The sequence below is a fragment of the Callorhinchus milii genome, unplaced genomic scaffold, assembly GCF_018977255.1.
Source record: "Callorhinchus milii isolate IMCB2004 unplaced genomic scaffold, IMCB_Cmil_1.0 Scaffold7, whole genome shotgun sequence".
NCBI lineage: Eukaryota > Metazoa > Chordata > Chondrichthyes > Chimaeriformes > Callorhinchidae > Callorhinchus > Callorhinchus milii.
Genome location: NW_024704748.1, coordinates 13,319,023 through 13,336,643, shown reverse-complemented (window position 1 = coordinate 13,336,643; position 17,621 = coordinate 13,319,023). Strand labels below are relative to the sequence as shown.

General features: G+C 36.6%; 1 protein-coding gene across 3 annotated transcripts in view; it reads right to left on the bottom strand.

Moving 5' to 3' along the window:
- usp54a (ubiquitin specific peptidase 54a) overlaps positions 1-17,273 on the bottom strand; it is a 43,416-nt gene extending 26,143 nt beyond the window's left edge. For all 3 annotated transcript variants that reach the window (XM_042336706.1, XM_042336708.1, XM_042336709.1), the window contains exons 1-6: positions 16,618-17,273; positions 14,256-14,348; positions 6,897-7,031; positions 6,257-6,370; positions 5,634-5,716; positions 4,550-4,655 (exon numbers count right to left, since the gene is read on the bottom strand). In XM_042336706.1, coding sequence (XP_042192640.1) covers positions 4,550-4,655; positions 5,634-5,716; positions 6,257-6,370; positions 6,897-7,031; positions 14,256-14,348; positions 16,618-16,761 — 675 coding nt within the window. In that variant the 5' untranslated portion in view covers positions 16,762-17,273. The remainder of the gene's footprint in view (positions 1-4,549; positions 4,656-5,633; positions 5,717-6,256; positions 6,371-6,896; positions 7,032-14,255; positions 14,349-16,617) is intronic.
- Positions 17,274-17,621: the final 348 nt, after the last annotated feature.

Sequence of the window (17,621 nt, the reverse complement as noted above, 5' to 3'; positions counted from 1 at the left end):
TTAAGTTGTTTGCCAATGAGGAGAAAAATCTTACACAACGTTTTCCAGATTTCTGAAGGTACTGAGACGCAAAACCAAATAATGGAAGAATAGTTATTAAAATGATCCTTTTATTTAAAAAAGGAACTATCCAAAGGTTACAACTGAGATGCAATTTGATGAAAATCGTGAACAGACAATTTTTCAAAATCAAATTATACCTGAAAACAAATAATTCTACTTCCATGGAATTAAGAAAGAGAAGTGAACGGAATGGTACCCTTTTATGTTGAAACAATATTACTACTACTAATAATAATAATAATATTAAAGGTAATGGGGAAGGAGCAGTGAATTGGAATTAAGTTATATAACTCCTGCGGTATAATTTCATAGAATTATAGAATCATACAGCACAGGAGGAGGCCATTTGGCCCATCGTGTCTGTGCCAGCTCTTAAAAAGAGCTATCCAAATCAATCCCATTCCCCTGCGCTCTCCCCATAGCCCTGGAAACTTGTCCTCCACAAATAATTACTTACTTCTCCTCAAAAGTTGTTATCGAATCGGCTTCCACTACCCTTTCACCCAATGCATTCCAGATCTGAATAACTCACTGTGTGAAAAAGTTTCTCCTCACCTCCCCTCTGTTTCTTTTAAATCGGTGTCCTCGGGTTACCGACCCACCCACCAGTGGAAATAGTTTCTCCTTGTTCACTCTATCGAATCCCCTCATAATTTTAAAATCTTCTATTAAGTCTCCTCTTAACTTTCTCTGCTTTTAAGAGAATAATCCTAGCTTCTCTAGCCTATCCTAATGACTGAAGTCCCTCATTCCTGGTACTATCCTGGTAAATTTCCTTTGCATCCTCTCCAATGCCTTGACATCCTTTCTAAAGTGTGGTGCTCAGAACTGAACACAACACTCTAGCTGAGGCCTACCAGCTGAGGCCTAACCAATTTCCACTGGCTAATTTGGTTGATCAGTCAAATGGCCTGCTTTTGTGCTGGCAGTGCATTAAAATGTTGAATATTAAGCTCAGATTCCAATAATTCGTTAAAATTGTTCACCATGTACAAAACAGATGAGGATTAGTAGCAAAGTCCCTGAATGTTACAAATATATTCAATCCTCTTTACAATTGAACAGTTTCTTCAGTTCAGTGCTGTAATCCTGGTATGCCACAAAATCAAAGCCTTACTAAACCCATTTGAACTAGAACCTGGAGTTGCTCCATTACAATTCTTTCCATGTGCAAAAAATATTGACTTTGAGCTGTCCTACTTACATTACAATTCACAATGGGGCAACATAAATGTAAATCTTAAATTTTACAAGCTGCAGGCACATCAAATCACAGTAAGGTTGAAGCGATTGTGACAAAGGGTCATCTTGAGTTTGCATTTTATAATTTAAACACACAAAATGGTCAGGTGGGTTGCCTGCAGCTTCAAGAGACAGGACAGTTGCTCCTTCATCCTGGTTTAACAAGATATGGTGACATTTTACTCAAGAATATGTACTCTTTATGTATATAGAATGGTTTTAAAAGATACGTTACTTCCTACACCTTTGCTGATGACTGAATAATCACTTGTAATCAGAGGGGAACTAAAAAAAACTTCTGTAAAATGCTTTTAATTCTTAAGTCTAAAATGCTGATAATTGGCACACACATAAAATAGAACTGCATTGTTTTAGATGCATTTAACAAAATACATGAAACTGACTAGATAGATTTAACTACAAAGATGAATAATTAAATGGAAATATCCGTCAATCTGAAAAATTATTGTGCATACAATGTGAATAAATGCACCTCACTTAGCTGAAAATTAGTAGAAGTACAAATAGATGATGCTTTAATACAACATACACATGTTTTGCTATCTAAACCTCATTCTTTTCTGGATTTATAAAAGGTCACACAGGCCATTACAAATGACGTTCGGTAATCTTAATTGCATGGTTTGTTGAAATTAATGTAATTGGTTTTAGCAATTCAATTGGAGTAAGTTCTGGTGGCTGCCAGCAGCACAGCTGTGTTCTGACAAATGGCTACCTACTATGTGCAGTATATCAAATTACATTACCATTTGTAACCAATATTAAAAAAAATCCAAGTGTATGGTTTCACTTCTCAAACTCAGGCCCCCTTACACACTGCAGAAGGTCGTTAGGAACAGTGTCTTTCCAGCACGCTCCTGCAGTATATAAAGGATGTTGGGAAACAAAATATTATTGAAAAATAAATTTAAAAAGTCTGTCTAAATTGTTACATTTTTCTAAACATCTATTTTATGTTCACAATTATTTTAAATATCATTCCTTTGTTCATTATGGAAACTTAGCTTAAAAGTAAATAGTGAAGTTGTGGTTGATGAAACATTTTGTTTCCAAATAGTAAAATTACTACAACAAGCATCAATACAACAATAATGTTGATTGTAGTGAACGGAGCTACTTAGAATGATCAGTGGTCTAGTCTTCGCAATTTGCTTTTTTAAACCATTAAGATGCTGCATTTTATTACCAAATATTTAAAATTTCATATTCCATATTTAATTTCAAAATATTGTCGAAGTCAATGAGTAGAAACAAAATGTCATTAATGGTGAAGACTGAAATTTTTGCTTGGTGGTTAACTGATCAATAAACAATAATTACTCACTATGAAACATCACAGATGTCCTTAAATGAAATATTCAGTTGTTAAATGCTCAGTGCGCTTTAAAAAGTGCTCCTAGTCTTTGCCGTTTCCAATTAACTACTGACTGTGATCAATCACCATTCAGCAGTAGTAATACGCTGAGTAATTAGTGTGATTTACTCACAACAATAATCTCAGAATCAATCTCCAGAAATGCAATGTCAAGGATTTATTCATCTAAACATTTTGGAATATTATACAGTTACATGAATTATCTGACCGAAGATCCAAGAGTCTAGCTAGGCCAAATTATACATTAGCAGACTCAAATTCTCAAAGCTTTTTTGCAGTTGATGCCAATGAGAATATCAGATACATGGGCAACCCTCAATCATAACCAATAAAAAGTCAAGTTTACTTTAAACCCCAACTGCTTCTCGGCTTTATGTGCCATAACACACAAGCTTGTTGTTAAGGAGAACAGCAACAGAATAGAGCTTTAAAACAGCACTCAAGCTGGGCAAGACCAATAATTGTGTTCTTCCATTCGCCCACAAACATGGGAAGAGATCCAACATCAATTTTTAATTAGACCCTCATGTACATTGTGTTGACAGACTAATGAGGGATGCCACTGCAATGACCCAAACAAGCTGCAAGTAAAAGTAATTAGTGTTGAACTGACCCTTTGACTGTGCCCAGATTTCCCTCTTTTTATTAGGTGGTGGGGGTGGGGAAAAAGGCAAAGAACAAAACTGCAGATTCTACAAAACTTCTTGCAGGGCAGCATTAAAATAAGAAATTTAGTATGAAAAGTTGGAAAATGATGTCATTTCTATTTTACAATGTTGTGCCTAAGAAAGCTTGATCGTGAAATAACTTAATAATCGAAAAAGTCAATGGACCACTGAAAACATAACTGTCGTTGCTGTAAATCAGGTCAAATATCCAAAGATAGACTACTAGACTCCAGCACTTTTTGCAGATGGACAAGTTAATAACATTTTAATCCAAATCCCTTTATTTATCTCAAAGTCACTTCATCTGTTCATTGCTTTATTCAAATCATTAAAATATCAGTGGGACTGCTTTTGTTTTGCTACCATTCAATCTGCCGTGTGATCAGGATACAGAAACCTTAAACGTATTGAACTCTGCATGTTCATCAATAAATCACAAGCATTCAAATTCCAGCTACATTCTCAGACCATCTTCCTATTGAAGTAAAAATTACCATGGAGCTTGGTATTTTCAACACAAAAGAATCCCAGTAAGTCATAAATATGTTTCAAATAGTTTTCGTGCTAATACAGTAGGATAGTAAAAAGATAAATAGAGAAAATCCTTTCATACTTCAATAAATCAAGAGATGGACCTGAACATAACTATTTTTAGTTTTTTTTTCATTTTTCAAAATGTTTCCCCCAGTTTCTTTTAATAATAATCATAGCTTTTCCCAACAACTTTACCCTAATAGTTGCTGCAAAATAACAGCCAAGATGAATGGCTAACTTTAATCCAGGCCAAAAATTCTCCAGGTGCATTGGATATTCACCTTAATAGTTTGTGAGACATTGCTGGTACATATGTTTACATGTCTACATACAAAAAAGTCGCCATACTAGACTAATTACCTGCAAAGCACTTGGAACCTCTCATTGTAGAAAGTCATTATAAAAAATTTAAGCTCTTTACTAAATCTGCTGGCAACTGAGATTCACTTCAGATCACATAATTGCTGCACTGCTCATTAGGACCAAGTAAATTCAAATAGATTTTGCATAAATTTGAATTAAATATAGTCCTTGGATCAGCCGATTTAAATATTCATTTCTGTCTTCTTCATGTGAAGTGCAACACAGAATTCTTTTGTATTTAAATCTTCACAAGGACATCTAATAGGAAGAGAAAAGCACTTACTGGGCAGTTCCTAAGATCACCCATTGTGCTTGCGTTCTGCAGAAGCTCCCCAAACATGTCAGGCGTTGGTTTCTCACGTCTTTCCATCATGCGGATTGCTTGATTACTACACAAAAGGAACAAAACAGAAAAGAGTTGGTTCCCATGAAAACCTACAAATCCTCTGCTCTGTCACAATCACATCAAATTTATGACAAATTGAAAAATTGCTGCCAATCCCACTTAATCACATAGCAAATAATAGTATACTATTTAAATTTAAACAAGAGCAAATTGCTATGTAAAAAACTTCTTGTAATTATGCATAGTCATTTTGGGCATAACAAAACCGTGTTTGCAATACCACATTAAGAAGCACTTGACACCTTTGTATATACAGTATAGAAGTTTTAAAGAGTTAACTATTTTCCTCATATTTAAATTTACACAGCAATCTTTCATTTAAACAACTAGATTGAAAATATAGGTCACCATTTGCATCTCTGTACCTAAAAGGTCTCAAGGTTTAAACTTATTTCGAAGCATTTTCTTATCCCCTACCCCCCATACCCCGCTCCCAAGGGGGTGTTGTAAAAACACAGTCTTAATAGTTTCTTTGATGTATTCTTCTAAGAAAAAGTTAGTTTAGTCAATAAACAAAAAAGCTCCAATCCAAAATAACTGACTTCCTATTAGTCTTCAGTATACCAAATCCCAGGTTTACATAATTGCATAGAGCAAAGAATCATGACAGTCTGCAAGAATAATTTTCAGACAGTCCTAACTTGCCTGCATGCTAGAAACGGATTCTACTGTTCCCATTTAAAATACACCCGGTAATTTCATTTTATATTACAAACCTTTTATTTTCTAATCCCACAAACAGGTTTTGAAATTTAAATGGATATTTATTCCACTTCAGCATTTGAAAGAGTAATAAAAAGCTTCTGTTGGATTTTCCAATAGGTCATTAGGGAACATTGTACACTAAGCCTTTCTGATCTTTCACTTCTTTATCTCAATTCTATCACAGGCTTCTTTTTTATATGAGTGTATTGCCAAGTAAAGTTCAGGCTTAGTGCAGTCATCATTAGGAAAGGCTTACCACAGTGCTGTTGTAGAGATGTAATTCACCATCTGGATGAAAGGTAATGGGTCAGATGTTGCACCACAGCTGGTACAAACGCACTAGAAGAAGCACAATTATTCAAATCATTCACAAAAAGATTAACAATCTTGAATAAAGTTTGCAAAGCTTTCTGCTTATTTCCAACTAAACATTATCAAGTTAGAAGTCCAGTTAAAAACTACCCAGGTAAGTAATGCTACATCATTTGCAGGGCAATTATCAAGGTCTGAAACACTGATAATTACATTGGTGTTATCAGTAGGTTCACAAAGATTTAATATAGTTCATGCAAGAAAATACAACATTGAAGAAGCCTCTTGATTCATGTTACATACAAAAACACCTATTTTAACAGTATTGAGCACTGGAATAAACGTGTATTGTTTGCACCAATTCAAATTGCAACAAAGTTTAATAGTTACATTCTTTTTCACAAGGAAACAATTTTTACATCTTTGTAATATATAGGTGTACTTCTTGAAATATTCTTCTAAATGTCAATTTGCTTTCGGAACATGGTGCCAGGAAAACTCAACCTAAGTAAAGGTTTATAGACTCCCACACTACTTTTCCATAAATTAAACATGGATGTATCTTACCTGATCAAACAAAGTCATTGCAAACTTCTGATGAGGAATGCAGTGTTTTGCCGTGCAAATGTCCTCTTTTGTTTCATCAGCAATATGAAAATGAATTCGCATGAGGATATTTTCCTATATTTAATAAATATTTTTTGTTGCAGTTAATCCTCTTGAGTGAAAAACAAAATATTTAGTAATAAATAAACAAAGTGTCAACAGCAATTCCTTTCTCCCCCCATTTTCTGGAACTCTATTCCATATTCCCTCTGACTCACCATTTCTAAGGTCCATCTCAAGACCTTAGCATTCAACTACATGTTCAGTTATCTTTTCCCTCCACACCTCCCTCAGCTTGGGTGGCAAGCCATTTTTACATGGCTAGATTCCTGGCAAATTATGACCTAACAATATTTCTCATTAAAACTAAATGGAACAGTACTTTATTAAAATACTCTTATCTGTAAAAGAAAACAATCTTGGGAAATAGCATAAAATTTTGCTCATCTCAAGATGTTCAGAACTCGCTCATTTACAGAAGAATCAGCTGTCACCCAATTGTATTTCTTTTGAGAAACAAAATAATGGGAAATTTCCCCTATGTTAAAGCCTGCAGTTCAAAATTTAAAAAGCAACATTGATGGTTCATTTTTAAACTTACAAAACATTCTGCTGCATCATCCATGATCCCCAACTGAAAGCGCTGTTCATCTTGGAAAGTTTTGGCAAGAGCACTACGCAAGGCATCAGATGGAAGTACCTTTTCTTTGCTGTATTGGAACTGACTGAAGATTTCCTGAAGCAAACAAAAAATAGTCCATACAATTCAAAGTCCAAATATATATATATATAGTATATACAACATATATTTATTATATCTAAAGATAAAAAAAATTTATGGTAGAATCAATGTTAGCGAACCATACAAAATGAGCTGATTTTAGACAGCATTTCCAATTTATTTTAAGAAAAAGAAAACATTTTTGAAGACACCTTATTATAGAGCAATATGTGGACAACACAAATACTTCATTGGTTAATTTAGTCCTTTAGATCAACAGCAGGAGATTCTAAATAAATATGTAAAGCTGGTAAATTTTTCATCCATTGCTAGAGGTAATTTGGTCTATTGTATCTTCCTCAGAGTCAACTCAAACAGGAAGACAAACTCAGCACTGGCCAGGGATCTATACCTGTGTCCTTCCTGGTCGATATGGCACTGAGCCACACCATAGGCTATAGTTAGAATTTTACTGAATATAAATCAATGGGTACAGTTATCTTTTGAAAGGACACAGACAGCAAATAGCATGTTTCTGATGCAGCGTCACTTTGAAACAAAGATCAATCATACAAGTCTACAGTGAACAATGAAAAAGGAAACCATTTACATGTGAAGTGAAACCAAAGAGAACCTCCTGAAAGTGCTTCCAGGAGCTGTATAAAATGTCACGTACAAAAAAGGCACACTAATATGTTACAGTTCAATTAACATTTAAATATGCTCAGATACATCTTGGAGGCCTCTGGTCAATTCGAGGGCTAGGCCACGGCTTCCCGCCTTATCCTACCCTTTGGGACATCCTCCTGACGTGAAAAGCACTATACAAATGAAATTTGTTGTCCTTGTTGGTGTGGGAGCTCAGCGGAAGTTGGACCCACATGCTCAGGTGCAGTGCATACAGCGGTTGGGTGCTGGCTGAGCAAGCAAAAAAGCAGCGCCGAGGGTTTGGGAGCATAAGTTTTAACAAACATAAGTAACTGAAACAACAAGAAGATTACATTTGTATAGTGCCTTTCACGTCGGGAGGACGTCCCAAGGAGCTGAAATTTTTAATTTTTACAACAATTTTTAACAAATAAATTGACAGCCTGGAGCCACTCCATCACACTGACAATTGCTCCCTCTGTAGCCAGCATCCCCCATGGCCAGAAGGAGGATCTGTGCCTAACTTGTGACAGAACCCTTTTCCCTTGGAGTGACAAGTTATTTGGAGTTTATTATATACCATATCAGAGAGCACATGTTCAGTTATTGAATATGATCTGAGATTACTTGACTTAAGAGGGGTGAAAAAAGTCCACTCCTATTAATATGAATCCAATGACAATGAAAACAATTGTAGCATGAATTGTACAGATATTATAGATTTTTTAAAAATAAAGTTTGGTTTTGAGTTCTCCGGATCTAAACTGCGGTCAAACTGCGGTGATTTTCTATTGTGTTCGATTTCACTAGGTGAAATACTGATACTTAATCAGATCAGTATCAGCATTTTATAAAGATGATTATGGCTATGCGTTTTCAAGGGGGGAAAATCATCACAACATTCCACTCAAAAAGATGAAACATTCTGTGCAAGGTCTCTTAAATCATCTGTGGTAGGGGCATTAAAACAGCAATCTCAAACCCTCAGTTACACTTTAGATTTAAACATAATATATATGAGCAAGTGATTAAAATGGATTTGTACATAATTACAACATTGCAAGGATTGATTGTTGAGAGATATTAACCCTGCTGGAATAACTACCATTAACCTTAAACCTAGTATTACATGGCTTTGTGTTGAATGCATCTAAGAGAGTATATATTGAATTTTCAGTTGTGCACATACACATCAGTAATTTACTAGGAATAATATTAAATGCAGTGTGGTCCATAATTTACATTTTATTTAAAATGCATAAACTATTGAAAACCATAACGATTTGTGCCTAATGCCTCTTTGAACTCCAGTTGAAGATGAATTGCATAGAACAGTAGATACTCAAATGCAGCAGAACATGACATGCCATCAATTTGCATCTCAATTTTTAATTACATAGGCATTTTGTTAATGCTTAGTACTACTCTCCATCTAAAGAAATTATACACCATCATATAAGAGTCATGCCACCAGAACAACAGTGAATAAAGTACACCACACAGCATGCCAACCAGAAAAAAATTATAAATACAAATTAGAGATAAAAACGTAGCATTCTCTGAATGGACTTTTAAAGTATTGTGGTAGGGTTATTGTCATTCAAAATTATTATGGTCTTTTTTAAAAAAGCAAAAAGTCAACATCAGACCCATTACTAGCTAAAAATACCATATCTACATAATATTTAATGATCCAAACACTAAGAGCACTGGCAGATTTAAAAAATGTGGTTTGGTCTTCAAACACAGTAGCACACATTCAAAAGGAGGTAAAAACGGTATTTTGAACCTGGTTTATATTGTTGGTTTTGCATATTTCTTGTCATACATTAACATAATCTAAGGTTTGAGAAACTGTATACATGTGAATAAATCATACCAATCCAACCATTGGCTGGGGTTACAATCCGCAAAAGATCTGAAGAGTGTGACCGCTGACACTTAAAATATGATGATGGAGTCATGGCAACAGCCAAGTAAATACTCGCCTACCTGGTTTCTCTACCCTTAATATCACAGCAAAGCATCAATGGATTCTCACTAAGTTTACCAATGTTTGCTTACAATAGGATTAAGACTGTACAGTTTTCTCCCAGAAATGCCTTGAAGTGCATTTGGGTTACATCACTCAGTAAATCCATCCATCTCTCAGCTATTAAAACAAACCAAAATTTCTGTTTTGTAGAACAAATACAATTACTGTTTGGTGGGGTGTGGTGGACTGGGTAGAATGTTGTCTTTAGATAGAAGAAGCTCAGGTTAAAAATATTCCTTGATTAAAACAGTTATTGTTTAAGGCTTTTAGGAATTGGGTTTTTGTGTAAACGTTGAGGGTTAATGGATCAACTGGGCTTTTACCATTGCAAGTTCACTGTGTTATGTTTATATTGCCGAATCATAGCAAGGAATTGTTCTGCAGTGTTACTGTATTTAAGAGTCTTGGTGCTGTGGAAACTATTATTATTTCACAGCTGCCAGATCAAAAGAAGAACCGCATTTGTGTTTTCCTACAATAATTGGTCTGATTCATTCAGTATTAACAAATGCAATATTTTTGTTGGGTTCAGTAGTGGACAATTACTTCCAGAGATATCAATGCAAACATACTCGTTAAGTGGATCTCAAAGCTTACACTTGCATCAGTGCTTACACTTGTTTGCTTCCAACACTGATGTCAGCTTCGTGCTATAAATGAATGGACCCAATCACATAATTGTCTAGCTCGTACTGCATTTTAGTAACAAATCACCATTAAAAACTCTACATTATTTACTAATGACTGCACATCCTTGCTGTAGTCTTTAATGATTTTGACAACTCCATTTTAAAATCTACTGTTGAAGTGCAGAACAGCTCATATCTTTGCCACCACCTTTAATTTTACTAAGGCAACATGAAAGATTACATAACTGTACAAAAGCAATAAATGACATCTAACCAACAAATCTGTCACTGAAGTATGTTAATACAAAAAAACTGAAAAGCTATCCGCTAAAAGAAAATTTAAAATATCAATGAATCCTTCCCATCCTCTTTAAAAAACTGACTAAATAGGAAATAATAGTCAACAGTTCTTTACATGAACAATCAACAGTCTAGTGCTATTCAGTAAAGCCCAGAGTTTAGATGAAAGAAATGCAATTGCAAAAACATGCATTCAAGAGGCTGCCATCTATAAATCAAAGTAAACCAGGAGAGAATAAAGTTCTTTCTATTTCAATTTCTATTTCAATTTCTATTTCAATTTCTCAATCTTCAAGAGACATGTCCCACATGAATTCAAGAGAGAAATTTGCACAATATAAACAGATGCCAAGAATTTCTTAGCATAGTTTATAACCCCTGTACTTTGCTAAATGGCAGTAACTGATGCAAATTTAATAAAGAGAACATGAAGTACTCTGCTTTCAAATTGAATCAAAGGAATTCAAAACTATTGTCAACATTCAGTATGTGTGAACAGTACTTTAGTTCTATAATCAACAGTTCAAAATGATTTCACATAGCATAAATATCTTCATTAATAAATGATTACCATTTACAACATCAACAACTTGCATTTATGTAGCTCCCTTCATGTGGCATAACGTTTTTGAGAGCTTTATAATGCCAAGCAAGGTGACCATACAAGCAGGTAAAGAGGTAGGTCTTTAGCTGTAGAAAGTCAAAATGTAGCTGTAGTGGGAGGGAGATCTAGAGATTAGGGGCATAGTAGCTGATAGCCAATAATCCTTGCTTTTTTTTGTATTTAATTATAACGCCTTATCACGTCTTCGAGAGACATCTCAAAGCACTTCACAAAATATAATGTAAAGTGAATTGACTGTATATTTTGTTGGGGAAATGCAATGGTGGCATAGAGGGGGTGGGTGACACCCAACAGGCCTGAGTTAGCCGAATAGAGAGGCTAAATGGAAGAGTTAGGCAGGAAGAATGCAGATAGGGAGGTGTTAAGGCGTGAAGGGATTTACCAGTTATGGTGAGGATTTTGAAATATATCTGTGCTGGAACAGGGAGTCAGTGCCACCTTGTAATGACTGGGTGATGGGTGTGTAGAATTTGGTGTGGGTGAGGATATGAAGCCAGAGCTTATGGATGGTGAAACTAGAGAGCATCAAGGAGGATGTTTGAAAAATCTAGGAGAGAAGTAACAAAAGTGTGAATGAAGGGAGCTGCCCATCAAGTCGCCATTTATTATAACTTATTAATTTGACATAGTACCTACGACATTGAACTGTCTCAAAACACTTCACACATAGTTGCCGTCAAGTGAAGCTGTAGACAAACACTGAGGCAATGCTGTACGACATCCCACCAACATCTCTCCTCTCTCTCAATCATTTCCTACCCTTCTTCCCCGCTCTCCCACACACATTGTCTATATCCTTCTCTATCTCCCCCTCACACACACACGCACGCACACACGCGCGCGCACACACACACACACGCGCGCGCACGCGCACACGCACACGCACACGCACACTGTTTCTCCTCTCCGCACTCTTTCCTCTTTCTCTCAATCAGTCACACCAGTCACTATCTGCAGCGGCAGGAGCTGCCATTTGCTAAGCATGCGGTTGGTGAGAGATGCGTTTGCTTTCCTAACATACTGCAGCAACTGCACACAGTAACAGCAGCCAGTAGTTGGGAGGACGAAGCATGGGGAGTGAAAATAATAGTGTGGTATTATTTCCACTTCCCACGCTGTGTCCTCCCAATATCGGCCACTGCCACAAGCAGAACGTTCGCTGCGGAGGGAAGCAGCGAAGTTGGAAATAGTCTTGGACCAGATAAAATCACGCTGTTGGACCATAAAATCACGCTGTTGCATGCTTTATGGGGCAGTACTGAGCCACAAGGTCAGAAAGGTTCCAGATTTCATCCCCATTCTGCGGCGAATTAGATCTCAGTCAGGGGTTGCGGTGAAGAACTAAAACTGATTTCAGTGTTGGATTAGGAAGCTTTAAATTCATCAACCAGGATTTCTGCTCCTAATTATTATCCAGTGACAGCTAGACTGTGCAAACAAGGACAGAGGCTCATTGATCTACTGTGAAATCGCCATCAATGTTCCAATTATTCAACATACACTTCACTTAACAATTTAATCTAAAATAAGACCAATTTGACATCTCCACACAACGTATCTGATGTTACACCACAAATGTCACAAAGAAGCAGAATAGCCGCATATAATGTAAAGCAGCTGCCATTTTTGAGAAACTTTTAAAATACCTTGATCTATTTCAACTGCAATTCAATGCTACTAAAAATTTTTTTTAAATAAGTGTCACGCAAGAAACGCAAAGCTAATTTTGAGATTTGAAATACTATCTAAATATGCCGCAAAAACACTTTAAAAATAAAGCCTCAGTCTCTATTCAATGTACACCAGCTGGGAAGCAACTTTTGCACATTGAATTTAAATGATTATTGAACTGGCTCAGTGCTCTGTGGAAAATTCCTTAAAAAAAACAAATTGGTCACTTCAATCCACGACTGTTTGTGGGACACTGCTGTGTGCGATTGGCTGCCGCGTTTTTCCCACAGAATATACAGTCAATTCACTTTACAGTATATTCTGTGAAGCGCTTTGAGATGTCTCATCTTGAAGAAGTGGCCATATCAAATGCAAGGATTATTATATATTATTATAATTGCAGTAGCAATCTAACACTTAAAAAGCAACAACAGTAGCAACTGACATTAGATCCTGTCATTGGCTCACACAGGCCAATATGAAAAAAGAGACTCAACTGGGTGGACAGCAATTGGCTCAAAACAAAAACACGTGCTTTCTCTGTCCAGGGATAAAATGGGAGAATCATCCCCACCCCATAATTTTCATCTATCCTCTCAGGGATGCATCAACTCATACAAAGATACCAGTCAACAATTGTTTACCTTACCCGAATTCCCATTCGTATTGTATGAATCTAGATAGAGATTATCAGCTGGCTATCGTATCATAGGGAGCATTACAGCTGACCCAACACATGCTTACCAGCAGAGGCCTCAGATAGCAATCAGGAACAGGAGATCTGCCTGATAATCTCCCCAGCCCAGCCAAGAGCAACTGAGTCTGGGTGGGAGGAGGAGAAGAGTGCATGACATTTTATTAGCAAATTCACAGCACTCAAGTAAGGAGTACTGTCCCTTAGCAAAACATCTTACCAAGTTTATATAATAATAAACCTTGCATTTGATATATATAAACACACATATGCAATTACATGAATTGTTACTCAACATTGGTCTATGAAAATATATATTTTCTTAAATTAAGTTATTCTAACCATCTTCAGCAAGCTTTATGACACATGATATTTCTAGTTGTTCCAAAACGTACACCTGATATGTTTTCAATTGGACAATAATGGCCTTTTAAAATATAAAAAACATTCAATCTTAAGTAAAACTTAATTCTGGCTAAGCTCTCAAAAGAAATGTTTTCCATTGAAGTATTGGACATTAACCTGCCATTGTAAAGAACTTCAAACACTATTTAAAAATCACATAAAACAGTTCAGTTAAATTAAGAATTGTAAGTGGACTACTAAAACACAGGCTACTGAGTCCCTAACATCTTACCTTCAAAGCACAGAAGATACAGGATTCACCCATACATTTGTGAGTGGTCAGCTGCCTGAAACTCCTCCGAAAAATATCTAGATGCCAAAGGACCTTTGGTGAAAACATTCATAAAAGAAATTAGACAAATCATTCAAGTTTAATTATAAAACAATGATATTTAACTGTAAAATAGAGGGAGGAGGGAGGCCACCATACAAATTCTGAGTTTTTGAACCTCATGTCAGTATGAACATTGTTCTCATCAGTTATTAAACCATTCTTCCTGTTGACTGAGGTACCAAAATTGACCCCAACAGGTCCCAGTTCAATACTTTTTTTTGGTCAGGCGCGTTCGGACACATGCAGAAACCTATCAACATGCTTGAGAGTATCCAAACCTAACTGAGAATTCCATCTATCCCAGCTCACATGGAAAGAGCGCTAAATTGGTCTCAGAAATACTGGGCTAGGGAGGAAGGGGGTGGGGAGCCCAGGATCTGTGGGATCAGTCAGCTGCTTGCAGGAAAAAATGCATATCAGCATTCTTTCCAGCTCTGGATGCCAATCAGCTGGCATCAGAGCCAGGAAACTCTGAAACTAAACACTGATTAGCAACTATAGTGGGACCCAGTTATCAGGTGTCCCTCAAGGGGTTCACTCCTGCAAACTACCACAATGCAATTCATCTCAACATCAGATAAACAAAGTCAGTGAAAGGAAGACAGAAGAAAGATGCTTTGGAAGTTATTTTTTACATGACACTACAAAGCAGCAGTAGAGCGTCTAGGAGCAGATTAAAAGTTGCGTGTTCTATGGGGGGGGAATGGGGAAATGACATAAAAGTTCCAAAGCTGCACTAGAATAATATCTTATTGATGTAGGTTGTCTGGAACCACTCCAATGAAGTCTAAAGGAGACACAAGTTCATTTTATTTAGAGGTGAGCTACAAGGGCACTTTCTCCCATACAAAGGCAGTCAGTCATTAACAATAAATTCACTGATAAATGTTTGGATATAAGTAAAGCTGAAGATTAGTTCTATCATTTTTTTAGAAAAACAAAAAGATGTCATTTCACAAAGTTAAAAGAAACTAAAAAGTTACTAACAAGCATAAGTATTCAAGTAGGAATACATTTCAACTAATGACAAATTATTTTTATCCTAGCTGCAGTTACTTACTTAGATATCATGAATTCAAAGAAAATTAACAGGGCTTCATAAAACATAATGGCTAGCAAGGCAGACAATAATTCAAGGAGTGGATACTGGTACAATATTGAAGAGGATCACAGCTGCAGAAAGCTACTGATAAATAAAATACTTCTTTGCCGCTTTCCCCAAACACAGGTTTCTGCAGACCAAGAGGATAGGCTGAAAAACTGGATTGACTTGCCCGCAGATTGTTTATGTTTGAGTCAGCCTCTGGCCCCACCCAGCACTCTCAATAACTCTGAAATTTGTCTTGTTGGGAAAATCAATAACACAAGTGGCTAGTTAGTTAAACATTGACCAGTCCACTTTTAAAAAAAACAACTGAAACCCCAAAGCTTTACATTGGAGCACTATCCGGAAAGCTTCCAGCTGCTTCACCAGCTCCACCTACCCTACCAGTTAGAGCTTTGGTTCACATGATCAATGGGATCCAAGCACAATCAATCACTGCTACCAATCTGCACAGCCATGTCATGTGATGAGCCAGATTGGCTTGTCCGTCATCTGCAGTGCTCTGGCATAATCCAGACCCACCTGGCTCAGGAACTGGTTTCCAGAGAACGGAAACCAGTTCCTGAATGGAAATCAGTGCCAGAGAATGGCACAGGGGACTGACTGACATCTAACATTCCATTCCCAGGTATGTCATCTTGGTGTCAATCGCTTGAGGCATGTTATGTTACTTGGTATATTACATTAGCAAACATATTCTGGAAATTAAGTTTCATTTTTGTAAAGAAGTTTTGTGGAGGTGTTCCATTTGTACGCAAACACAACACACCTTTGATTCTTCACACAATGGGAATTTGATGTCAAAGAATTATAAGAAACAAAGCATGCCTCTGCAGAGACAAAACAAGAATGTCAGAGGCGTTAACCAACCCCACCTAGTAGATGGGTACAAAAACGTCAAGTTTGCTCGCCATCTTTCTCTGGCTGAAAGGGAAATGAGGAAGACTGAAATTCTTCAATCAACAAGTATAAATTGAACTGATATCTAATTAATAGAACAGGAAAAATAATACTGAGGGATGTTTCCATAGAGATCGAGTTGCAAACTGTTACAGGGGTGTAATAGTAATGCTAGCATGGAAACCAACTTGCTTAACCCTTTGTAATAGCATACTGTATTGCAGCACCGTTGATTGACAAAAGAATAGTACTCACCTGCAATGCACTATTAAGAAAGCAGCTGTTCTGACCAGGCTCATTCATCAGTCCTTTACTTGCCGCAATAGAAGTAGTACTACGTGGCTGGAACATACCCTGAAGATTACTGTTCGGTGTAAAATAATTCTTCCTCCAAGACATCTTCACTGTCTGAGTTGGGAAGATTCTAAAGCAAAATTGTCTTCTTTGTTGGAATTTAACCAAAACTGCAGATCATCTCACACTGGATGTAAAACCAGCCTGATGTGGATTAGGCTGTTTCACAAGTCACTATTAAAACTCAGACCTGCAGACAGACATCAAGCTATCGTCCCATTAAATCTCATCATGACACTTCAGGTTGAATCAGATGTCCAAACCAATGCCGTCCTTCTATTATGGTACTATTATCTTTAAGATAGATAGGATATTCTTGGACAGCTTCAATTGGCTTTGAAAGATTTATTATTGCTTTCAGCCCAGGAGAGTACAAGGAGTTATTTAAAGTCTTTAATCCATCCACATTGCTTTACATCCCACAGAACCACTTTTGTGACAGAAGAAGCAGATTTTCTTCACTCTCAAGTTTCAGAGTAGATATTCCAATTTGAACAAGGCAACATTTAAAAGCCACAAGTTATAATGAGAGTGAGCCCAAAGATTTCTGTCCAAAGATCTTCAAACATTATTTTAAAATGTCAACAGTGTTGAGCTTTCTTTGACAAACACAACAAACTCTACCAGAGCACTCCGTGGAATCAAATGTTGCGTCATGTTTTCCTTATTAGGCCAGTATTTTGGCAAACATCATGCTTCGTCTTTGATTAAGCTTTCTTGATAATACAGCTATGAATTCAGTCTTTTGAATCTACAGCCACAGGTTACACAGCTTAGCTTAATCCTGTATCAGGACATTAAAGTAATCAAGTATTTCAAGCTTAACACTCTCGGCCAAGTCAGCAGGATGGGCCTGTTTCCCTCGTACCAACTAGAATCGGCTCGGATAAATCAGTTATTCTTCA